Genomic DNA, 12,582 nt, shown 5'->3' on the forward strand with positions numbered 1-12,582 from the left:
CTGATCCTTAGGAGTCATCTCAAAACAGCTGTGAATGGAAAAGTTTCTTTCTTCTTTCATTTCAATGGGTGTTCCAATAATAGCCAAACAGGCAGACCACTTTAAGTAAAATCCATGGGTAAAAGGTGTTTACACATTTTATTTCCATTTTTTTGTTATGGGCAAAATGTGAAACCATACAAACTAGCCATTTGTTTCCTGCTCACCATGGTTTCAGATGAAAATCCTGATCAATACATTTATTTTTACAGGTCAGGACATAACATATTTTTCAGGCTATAAGATGCACCGGACCATAAGACGCACTTAGGACGGCCAGAGGTTGTGTAACACTCTTGTGCAACCTTTTTTTCTTCTCCTAACATGCCTGCACCAGCTGGCCCCCACATAGTACAATATGCTCCCCACAGTGGCCCCCCACACAATAAAATATACTCCCCGCGGTAGCTCCCACACAATACAATATTCTTCCCACAGTGGCCCCCCACACAGTACTATATGCTCCACACAGTAAAATATACTCCCCGCGGTAGCTCTCACACAATACAATATGCTCCCCACAGTGGCCCCCACACAGTACTATATGCTCCACACAGTGGCCCCCCCACAGTACAATATGCTCCACAGTGACCTGGTGCTATTATTATAATCTGCGGTCTTTATGAGATCTTTGAAAGACTTAAGTTCACAAATGGGTGACCACACCTAGACACATACAGGGGAGCATGTCATGTTGCGATACAATATCAAGCAACAGTATTCAACCCAGAACGCATATACAGTATCTGAATATGTCCATTCAAGAAGAAAGGTAAAAGAGGGGTGACAGATCTCTAATAATACAGTCTAAGTAAACATGTGGATCTGAGCCAGATGAAACCAGAACTGGAGCTGTGGATTAATATATTATTAGTAGAGATGAGCGAGTAGTACTCGATCGAGTAGGTATTCGATTGAATACTACGGTATTCTAAATACTCGTACTCGATCGAGTACCACTCGCTATTCGAATGTAAAAGTTTGATGCAGAACCAGCATTGATTGGCCGAATGCTATACAGTCAGCCAATCAACGCTGGTTCTTCTCCTACCTTTAGAAGTCTTCTCCGTGCTGCTTCCCCGCGGCGTCTTCCGTCTCTGAATTCAGTCTGCCAGGCATTGGGCCTGGGCAGAGCCGACTGCCTGGCAGAGTGAATTCAGAGCCAAAAGATGCAAGGATGCTGCAAGGAGAAGACTTCTCGGAGGATCCAGCCCGACTCTCACTCATGGACTTGGTAAGTATAATTTGATCGAATGTTGCCTACCCCTGAAACGAGCATTTCCCCCCCCCCATAGACTATAATAGGGTTCAATATTCGATTTGAGTAGTTGAATATTGAGGGACTACTCGAAACGAATATCGAACCTCGAACATTTTACTGTTCGCTCTTCTCTAATTATTAGATATCAAGCATAAAATATGTTTCAAGATTTTTGGTTTTGCACCTCTTCTTCAGATACAGTAGCCCAGATTTACTAATAGCTGGATAGTGTGGATTTAGTCTGAAATCATCACTAATGCTGCTTCATAAACCTAATGTATCGTTAGGCTGTCTAATATAAGTTTATATCACCATTTAGTAGGCTTACTTTGGGCAAGTTGAAAAAACTTTAGCTCAAACTGGATGTGTCATATATACATATATATACCAGTATCTAGTCGCAGTCACAATAGCTAATCTATGCCAGTGTGTAAAAGATAGTTTATCATTTTATTATGCTTAGGTTGGTGAAGTCTTTATGAAGTATAGTAGATAGTTGGAGGGACACCACAATAACAGTTATCAGAAGAACAAAAGTACTAGAGTATACATAGTTTATAGAGATGAAATATCTTAAAAACCATATATTACAGCAGACATCTTTAGTGATTGTTCATTTCATTATTGAGACTTAGGTAGCAACTCCCTAAAAAGGAAATAACTGACATAAGACACTGACACTGAGATAAGAATAACCCATACTACTACAAAGAAGGTTTAGTATAGTAGCACTTATAGTAGAAACATTGCCCAACAATAGGAATAGATATACAGTATATATTTAACTGCTGAGGGCCAGATTCATGATATCACCAGGAGAGCACCGGATTCTGCAAGGAGGCCCAAAAGAGATGATGGAAGGTGAATATAATTTTTTTTTAACATCTCCCCTCCACCTATTATACTCTGAGGTCTGGTGATACTCCAATGTATAATAATTTCACTTCTAGTTCATACCAAATTTGTTCGACCAGAAATGAATCAGGGACCAAGCCACCAAAATCAAAAACTAAACAAATCTTGTGGGTTCTAGGCTACATGGTGGCTCAGTGGTTAGCACTGCAGCCTTGCAGTGCTGGAGTCCTGGTGTTCAAATCCCGCCAAGGGCAAAAAAACCATATGCAAGGAGTTTGTATGTTCTCCCCGTGTTTGCATGGATCTCTATCCCATATTCCAAAGACATACTAATAGGAAAAAATTTACATTGTGAGCTCTGTGTGGGGCTCACAATCTACATACCGTATATACTCGAGTATAAGCCGAGTTTTTCAGCACAGTTTTTGTGCTGAAAAAGTGCTCCTCGGCTTATATTCGGGTCATTACGGTAATTTTCTGCTAGCAGGCCAGGATAGCAGACTCCGCCCCCCCACCGCTCCATCACACGCCGGGTGACTTAGCCACGTAAACTCAGGCCCGCACCCGGCATGTCCTGGCAGGAGCGTGGCGATGCTGTGGGCCCCGGCACCCGCCGCGGTGTCTGGATGCCGGGTCGGGATGCCGGGCTGTAAACGTAATGGCGCCGCTCTGCAGAGTGGTCGCAATAGAAACCAGCACCTCCGCTGTAATGCTTACAGCAGAGATGCTGAAGCTTATGCCTGCGATCTCTGATTGTAGGCATAAGCTGTGGCATCTCTGCTGTAAGCGTTACAGCAGAGGTGCCTTTCGGAGATGCCCTCCCCCCTCCTAGTTCAAAATTAGCCCCTGGGGCCGGTGCCCACCGGCCCCATACCTTTAAAGTTGCAGGCCGGCTCCTGCGCAGCGAGCTCGCAGTAGCCGACCTGTTCCGACGACAGCCGGGAGCCTAATGAAGGCTCCCAGGCCTGTCATCGCTATATTACTATTACGGCTGGTCTATGACCAGCCGTAATAGTAATGTAGAGAATCTCCCATAGATGGCAATACACTTGTATTGCCGTCTATGGAACTTGCAATCAAATGACTGCAGGTTCAAGTCCCCCAGGGGGGCTAAAAAAAAGTTTAAAAAAAATATAATAAAAAATAAAATAAATAAAAGTTCACAGCGGGTTCACACCAGCACCTGATCTCAGTTATGCAGGTTTCTGTTTTCTGTCAGCAGAAGACAGAAACCGACATTCAGTGTCTGCTGGTCTTCTGCTGCCCATGGCGAAACCGTTTTGTTTTTTACTGGTCACAAAGTCCTGCATGTCCGACTAAAAAAAAAAAAAAAAAAAACTTTCAATGCGGAGAGCAGAAGACGCTCACCGGCGGACACTTTTCAAACCCATGAATGTTTCTCGATCAGGAAACGGAAACCTGCATAACTGAGATTGGGCGCTGGTGTGAACCTGCCCTCAAAGTAGAAAATGACTGTGAAACACAAACACATTAGGTATCACTGTGTCTGACAGTGCCCGGTCTACTGAATATAGGGGATCTGCAGTGCTTCTATTCCGTCGGGAAGGGGTTAATAGGAGCACTGCAGATCCCCTATATTCAGCCAGGCTGAATTCCAAGTGGGGGTAAAAAACCCAGTCCTCAAGCTCAAGGAAGGGGCAGACAGACAACCAAAACACCCCCTCCCCTTTCCCAGCACTTACTGCACCCAAGAACTCGGCCATTTTAATTTTTGAAATTTTCCAGTAGCTGCTGCATTTCCCCCTAGACTTATACTCGAGTCAATAAGTTTTCCCAGTTTTTTGTGGTAAAATTAGGGGGGTCGGCTTATATTCGGGTCGGCTTATACTCGAGTATATACGGTAAATAAAATAAAAAATCTTGGCGGGTTTATCAATTTCTAGCCAAGACTATGGCAACAGCAGTTTTACACTATTCAGAAACTCCCATAGAAGTAAATGGAAGTCATAAACATAGAGGCCGCCAACATCCGCTATAGGTATCATACAAAGTGATGACTCCTAGCAGCTGAAGTTTACATTTAACTGACAATGAATGTCACTTTGGCTGCTCAATACAATGAAACACAATGGATTGCAGTAAAACACATGAATATTTTATTCAGTTTGAAAGCCAATGGTCAAAAACTGAAAAGAAGAAATGTGCTTTTATATGGGACAGTATAAATACTGTAACTGCAAAGAGTAACAAAGGCAATAAAAATTCAGGAAGAGTGGAATCCATTACTTTCTGCTTTTCCTATCGTATTGTAGCAATCTTCACACTACAATGATATCATCATTGCTAGTAAATTATAATGTGTTGACTTGTAGACATTTTAATACCATGTTCTCATAATGTTAATTTATGTAAGCCACAAGGAATCACTGTAGTATTTCATCCTGGACAGCAGACACATGGAGTCTAACCATTACAATGGACTGTGTGTTAAGCAGGCATGCGTCCTTCTAATTGGTCTAATTTAATAATACTGATCTCCTCTGTACAGCCTGAGCAGTCTCTAAGCTTCATAGATCTGGTATTCATAATTGAGCTCTCAGATGCATATGGAAGTTGCCAGTAATTGGCTCAGCCAAATTTCTGTGTTCTGAAAATGGATTCTTGACAAAGAACAGGATATAGTGTAATTCTGATCCGGCAAGATTGATCATCATATGAAAATGCTATAGCTCTATTCCCTGGACATGATCTGCACTGCTTTCTATGAAAAGAACCTCATGCCAATGCATAGGAAACTTAAGAAATATGTTTGGATTTTGTTAAAGCATTGACAGAATACATAAACAGAGGTTATTTCTACGTAGATAAATTTCATACATTTTGTAAAATCAGTGGGCATGCACTGTTACAATAGTAAATGTCATTTTTTTTTTTTAAAGAAATGTCACTGTCACATGTTTATTTACATGGATAAGCTCCGAAAGCTCCAGTTCAAATATATAGATTCCTTTCAGGTCAGTGTTTTATGTTCTCCAGTACCGATGACGCTAATAAACGTCCCCATCTTGTACCAATGGCAAAGTCACAGTCCGCTAGAACAGCATCTTTTTGCCAAAGGCTTATACTTTCTGGCAAATGTGTAGTCTTGATTTTGAAGAATATGTGGCATCTTTCCATACTTTACAAGACAGTCCTTTAGCACAGTCACATCTTTGAAATATCTCCAAGCCATGAGAGCCTTTTTTTCTTAGTTTTGTGCAGACCTCTCCTTGACGTAATACAGGTTTACAAATTTTGGTCCAGAAATGTCGAGCACAACAAAAGCCTTCAATACAATCAGTTGACCGCAGACAGGGATCTCCTTCATGTCCTGCCAGGAAGTATATAAGATGTTAATTCCATTTTTATTAAGGATCAGCAAATACCAGGTAATATGTATTTACACAATTATTCTTTTATTAAGAACAGCCTACAGAGAATAAACTTAAATGGATTTTCCACGACTTTGGATATTAGCGGCTTTGCCTTAGAATAGGCCATCAAAATTAGATCATAGAGGTCTAACTTTTGGCATCTCCACTGATCAGCTGAAGGTCCATGTCAAGAGCCAGTCCCCACTGATTGGATATTGATGGTCTATCCTGGAACCCTGAAACCCATTCAACTATGTTTTCTACAAGTTTTCATTAAGTCTGTGTTGATATAGCAATTGTTTTTTTTTAGTCTGACAGTTTCATGCATTGAAAGGTGTCTCATGGAAAAACTAAGGCATGAAATCCAAGAAAAAATCCACTACAACTATGTGTAGAAGTACAGAGTAGTACAAAAGAGAAAATCCTGATAAGATAAGACAATGCCAGGCAATATGTATTTACACAATGATTCTTTTATTAAGAACAACCTAGAGAAAATAGACTGATGGTTTCATGCATTGAGAGGAGTCCCATGACAAAATTAAGACATCAAGACAAAGATGGACCCCTCTACAACTATGTAGTAGAAGGAGGTCTGAGACAGTCTTTAATATTCAAATGCAAGTTTATGGTCCACATTTCTTTGTCAATTTATACCCCATATCACCAAAAATGGAAAAAGCTAAAAAAGTGCATCTAAAATTCTGTGTATCTTTTACTAAATCAGTTAAAGTATTTGCTAACAATCTCTCCAATTGCAAATACTTAACCTTCTTAGCTGTTAATAAATTGTGTCTATTAATGATACAACAATATTGGTGCCATTCATAACAAGAGCGTCAGATATCAACAGTGTAGTGTACATGATCCATTCATATGGGGTGGGAGGCATTCATTGAATCTCCATATTCTCTGACACATTTTATTCTTGCACGGATTGACTAGGAGAGACGGCTTACAGGTCCTAACAAGAACAGTCCTTTCAATGGAATTGTAAAGCTTCATATCTCTAGAGTCCCCAATCTAAAGTAACTGGTAAAATTACCATTGAACAGAGGGTAGGGCAAGATGGTTTGTTGGGACCTCAACCTTATCTTTATCACCTTCTGTCCTAAATACATATCTTTACAAAAATAACTTTAAGCAGAGAGCATCCTTAAATTATGTATAATCTTACCTTTTATGTGTGGCATTTTGGAATGATGCCTTCCAATATTCTGCCAACCCATATCCTTGTTAGACATGTGACTGTTTTTCTTTGGGCGTCCTTCGAGTTCTGGAATATGAGGTGTCAGAATGGTCTCAGCTACTGGGATACATATACCTGTTAAAGAAACATGTCAAGATGTGAAAAATCTAACAAGAAAATACAAGGCTTGTAGTCATCAAAATAAATGATGGAAATAAGGGTCAAAACAACATGACCAGCTAGTAGAATAGAATAATCCGTAGCATCTGCCCAATTTCTCTTTGAAGGAAATATTTTTTTCTGAGACGGGTTGAGTAGTGACGTCCCTTTGGTACCCATGGTGATTGTGGGGAAGAAACTACTAGAAAGTGTATAAAGAAAATGATTTTTCCTATATAGAGAGGGGAAAGAAAATGAATGGAGATTAAAGGATCAAAAAGTGTTGATAAAAACAAAACAACTAGGCAGAGGCTTAGATGGGAATTTTACAGTGGAATTGGAAGACATGGATCTGATTAAAACTCAGAAAAAAATTATATAAAAAAATACTCAAAATTAGTAAGAAATATAGAATAAACTGAAAAACTAGTGAATGAGAGGGATTGGTTTCCAGCTGTGGTCAGAGAATTGTACACAGATTTTCTTCTGTAAAAGCTTATTGAGTTAATAAGACCCCCAATTTCCCCACAATCATCCCAAATATAAAGCTCAATTCCCTTCAAATGATATATAGACAACTAACATGCAGCGAGCTTCATGGCAAGGCAATAGTGACCACCCAGGAAAATAGTTAAAAATAAAGACATTTGACTCATCAAGACGTCTTGAAATGTTCCTTTATTTGAAGAGCCATATGGATATATTTTAGAATATTTCTGACACAGCATCGGTTTTTGATTACTTTTACTGTGTGTTTGTTGTTATTATCTGTTATATTTTTTTGCAATTTATCATATCACTTTCACACATTGTGAAATGTTATTGTGCAAATAAAACACAAACATGGTACCTACATACACAAACTATACTCTATGCCCCCAAAAAACGCATGCAGCAATGTCAAATACAAAAGGGTAACAAAGCTCTGACTGCCGGAATACAAAAATCTAAAAATTGTTCTGATCCTCAAAGCCAAAATTTGGTTGATTCTCAAGAGGTTAAAAAAACTGCATCCAAACTGAGTGTGTAAACAATCCAGCCTTAGGGTCCATTCACACGGAGTAAACGCGCGCTCATTTTGGCAAAATACATGTGTAAAAAATACACATGTAAGGGAGCATTCACACGATGTTACGCTCCGCTCATTCTGAACGTAAAATTCGTTCAGAATATGCGCGTAACAAGCAGCTCCCATTGATTTTAATGGGTGCTGGCATGCCGGCATACGCGCGCTACCCATTGAAATTATAATTTTGTAGATAAGGGATTTCTGTTGCTGTCTGGAAGTCATTAATGCTGGTAGGGTGTGTCTTGAATGTACAGTATCTATAGGAGATCTATTAAATGTCCTGTGAGTCTCTTTTAGTCATTGTCAACTTACGGGTTTGCCCAAAAAAAAGACAGTTATGGCCATCCTTTTTGCAGATAATGTAAAATGAATTTTATTTTGCCATGACATTTTCACTGCAGCTAAAATGATGCGGTTTTGCAATGTGGGGTCTTATGACATATTCTGTGGATGTGCTATAAGTATATTTCATAGGCACACTCCTCTAAGATCAGATTCACACAGGGGTTTTTTGTGTAATTTAAAACAACATCAAAAAAGTTGACTAAGACAATTTAAAAAAAAAAACTGCAATAAAAACATTGTGTATGAATCTAGCTTAATAGCAACTGATGAATAAGCGAAACAGCGGTGTGTTATAAAGGGGTATTCCTATTTCAGCAAAAAACATTTATCTATCCATTCAACAGATAATAAATGGATCAGTGGATATCTGACAGGTGGACTACCACCAATTGCTTAAATTAGAAAAACACATCAAGATTATATAACAATAAAGATCTTAAGCCCCTTGCAGATGACCATATGAATGGTCAGTGTGCTATCTGGGTTTTTCGGGATAACACACTGAACCATTAATTTCTATGTGTCTGTACACATGACCATGAATTACATGGTCCTTTGTGTGGGCCGAAATTCAGGTCCACAAAACATGGAACAGGCTTTATTCCTGTTTGATTTTATGGCTGTGCTTCCCCGCCTCCTATTCATTGAAAGAAAGGGGACGCAGAAGCATGGCTGATGCATGGGTGGCACATGGATGAAGTCCGAATGTCACCTGCGCACCATTTGTGCTGTTCATTCATGGACGGCGATTAGCACACGGTCATGTGCAACTCAGCTTACTGTGCAAAATTATAAGCATATTGGCAATGGTGTAGCTTATAGTTCTTGGTCTCTTATTAAAAAAAAAAAAAAAAAAAAAAAAAAAAAACTATACCTAAAGCCACATCTTACAACTTTGGAAACAATAATGTTAAAATAACATACCACCCGCTGAATTATACAGTGAGACTCTTATATCTACACCCTCCTTTGCTTTTGACGTGGCAGGGTGGCCAATGGGTCTTCTAGACACTTGGGCACAATTACTATTGCAGGCTCTAAAATGCTATACCTGTGAACTGACTTTCACACTCGGGCTCTACATTTGCACTTATTTGCTGTACATCAGATGAAAATGTCCAATTTAAAAAAGGGGGTAACATGAGAATGACACAATAAGGCTGCCTTACAACATATGCAGTTTGACCTACAAGAGCACAAAATCCTCTATGAGCATTTAAAAAGTTGTGAAAATTTGTCATCAACCATATTAAACTTGACATTGCCAAAACACGCATTACAAAGTCCAGCACAATTTCCACAGAAATATGTATGCGTCGCTTTCATTGTTGTATTCAGCAGCAATAAACCACTGGCATCACTTCATGAGCTGAAACACTATCGGTTAGTCTGTACCACCAAAAAGGATATCCTTTGGAAATGTTGTTTCATTATAATGCCAGAATAATTCTAGATTTTATAGAAGTATATAATAAGCAGTAATCTATGGCATTGTGTACTCAGGTTTCATTTTGTTATCATGGGGTTTTGTCTTTTTGGAACACTTAAAGCCAATTAATTATGTGAAATATGAAGACTTGGATGCGGAGTTAGAACAGGGACCCAATGCTCTGCTAGCTATAATAAATCTTTTTCCACTGTTATTCCATTAAGATCACTGGTCCTTTGTAGAAATAAAAGCTGAGTATATTGACAATGCCATACTGATCTGCTGCCTACATCACTTTTTACACACGTCTAATGGTGAAATCATTGTTTGGCTCTCATACAGGACAAATACACCAGAGGGGTAGACCATGTGACTCCTATTGGGTTCATGGAGGAATTGTGCCTAAAGCAGATTGGTCCATATTTTATGGGTAATCAGTAGAGATGAGCGAACAGTAAAATGTTCGAGATTCGATATTCGTTTCGAGTAGCCCCTCAATATTTGACTACTCGAATCGAATATCGAATCCTATTATAGTCTATGGGGGGAAAATGCTCGTTTTAGGGGTAGGCAACGTTCAATCAAATTATATTTACCAAGTCCACGAGTGAAGGTCGGGCTGGATCCTCCGAGAAGTCTTTTCCGTGCAGCGTCCCCGCGGTATCTTCCGGCTCTGAATTCACTCTGCCAGGCATCGGGCCTGGGCAAAGCCGACTGTGCATGTCCACACTACAAGTGGGCATGCGCAGTTGGCTCTGCCCAAGCCCGATTCCTGGCAGAGTGAATTCAGAGCCGGAAGACGCCATGGAGAAGCTGCACGGAGAAGACTTCTAAAGGTAGGAGAAGAACCAGCGTTGATTGGCCGACTGTATAGCATTCAGCCAATCAATGCAGGTTCTACACCGAACTTTTCCATTCGAATAGCAAGTGGTACTCGATCGAGTACGAGTATCTCGAATACCGTAGTATTCGATCGAATACCTACTCGATCGAATACTACTCACTCATCTCTAATAATCAGCTATGTTTTTAAACAGTAAGAGTCGGTGCAAACTCAGTTTTTTGGCACTGATTTTGACGCTGAATCTGCTTCAAAATCAGCCTCCAAAAAACTCTGTGTACACTGACCCTAACAGAGAATGTTCTCACTTCAGGAAAATAACATTGGAATAATAGGACCACTTGACCTTGCTTGAACTTAAAAAATAGCCTAAATTTTATCTACCCCCGTTTTTGGAATAAAGAACTATCCATTTTTTCAAGGTTTGAGTTGTTATGAAAGATTCGTTGTTGCTTTACTTGTATGATATATTAGTTATATTACCAAGAAAAGAAATTGGTGTAAATAATAAAATGTGATCATCCTTCCATCAAGTTTGGATTATTTTTCTATTATACAGTTAACATATTTTCTAAAGATTTTATTTGAATGACATAAGATTCACATTCTTTGTTTCCTCCCTTCTGTCTAGGTCCTTATAGTATTTCATACTTTGTCTTTTACATCATAGCATTAGTGTCTACATAGTTGCACAGGGTGTTGTTTTCTCAGGCTGTGAAATATCTCATTTCTTATATTACTTCTTATACCTATATTTAAGCTGCAATGAGGAGGCAATTGTCAGTTACATAAATTGTGAAAACCTTTGTCAAACCATCACTATAATAAAACTTATCTGATGCAAAAGCAAAGTCTATCCAGTCACCTAATAATTGAAAATGCACTTGAATTAGTGGATCTAAACTTACCCAGTTATGATAATATAATAAGTGTAGTACAAAACCAATCTATCCTACTACTCACCATTGTTGCAGCGATTCCCAGCACAGCACATGCCATCTCTATGGCATCGTTTCTTCTTTCTTCTGCAGACCATGCATGAGGATGGAGCCTGGTGTGGGCTGTAGCAATATCTTCCAACCTCACATTCTTTATCACTTACACATGGATAAGCCTGAAAAAACCCATAAAGAAATGCTTATGAGATATTTCAAGGGGACCTTTAGACTGTAGAGTTAATGTGGTGCTCCAACTTTATAATATACGTAAATGTTGTGTCCTTGTCTGTTGATAGCACATCTAACAGATTCATTTTCATGCTGCATATCCATAGGCTGGCCACATGATTTATATATTCATATAGTAGGTATATGAGCAATACGAAGCATGCATAATCCTTGTAATAACTTGTCTTCTCACCTCATTTGGGTCCTCAAGAGTAGCACTCCAGGACTACATTCATGCATGGTGTGTATTAGGGGGTGTCACACTTGCACCCCTGTCTGTCCACCGTGTTTCCATACTAATCCCCAGAGAAACTGGATTGGGGTCGGCATTCCAGCGGTCAGTTTTAAAAACCCATTCATTTGAATGGTTTTTTTAAAGCAAACCACTGGTGTCTGTATGCAGCCTCTCCATGGGGAAACCATTTTTTTTGTGGCCGGACACAAAGTCCTGCACGTCTGCCTTTGTGTCTGTGCAAAAAAAAAACTATTTCACCATAGTGAGGCTGCATACAGACACCGGTGGTTAGCTTTAAAAACCCATACAAATGAAGGGGTTTTAAAACTGACCGCTAGCAATCCATCCCCTATCCAGTTTCTCCGGGGATTAGAATGTAAACACGGCGGACAGACAGGGGTGCAAGTTTGAACGCCCCCTGAGACATTAGAAGCAATGGATGTTATGGTAAAATGTGGAGATTGTATATAAATCTGCAAACAACTGTAATCTGTAATCCATAATGTGTATTTTTAGTAATATACATGAAAATATTGTGTTACTATTATTCCATGAATTACATCTTTCCGATTTATTCAGCTTGCTATGGTTACTGCTAGTTAAAAAGCGATTTGACTGAG

The 12,582-nt window shown here is 39.4% G+C and overlaps 1 protein-coding gene across 1 annotated transcript in view; it reads right to left on the bottom strand.

Moving 5' to 3' along the window:
* Positions 1-4,163: 4,163 nt before the first annotated feature.
* Positions 4,164-12,582, bottom strand: part of DKK2 (dickkopf Wnt signaling pathway inhibitor 2) — a 66,794-nt gene continuing 58,375 nt past the window's right edge. The window contains exons 2-4 of the mRNA XM_075286300.1: positions 11,525-11,675; positions 6,707-6,853; positions 4,164-5,486 (exon numbers count right to left, since the gene is read on the bottom strand). Coding sequence (XP_075142401.1) covers positions 5,236-5,486; positions 6,707-6,853; positions 11,525-11,675 — 549 coding nt within the window. The 3' untranslated portion in view covers positions 4,164-5,235. The remainder of the gene's footprint in view (positions 5,487-6,706; positions 6,854-11,524; positions 11,676-12,582) is intronic.

Source organism: Leptodactylus fuscus, chromosome 1, assembly GCF_031893055.1.
Source record: "Leptodactylus fuscus isolate aLepFus1 chromosome 1, aLepFus1.hap2, whole genome shotgun sequence".
Classification (NCBI taxonomy): Eukaryota; Metazoa; Chordata; class Amphibia; order Anura; family Leptodactylidae; genus Leptodactylus; species Leptodactylus fuscus.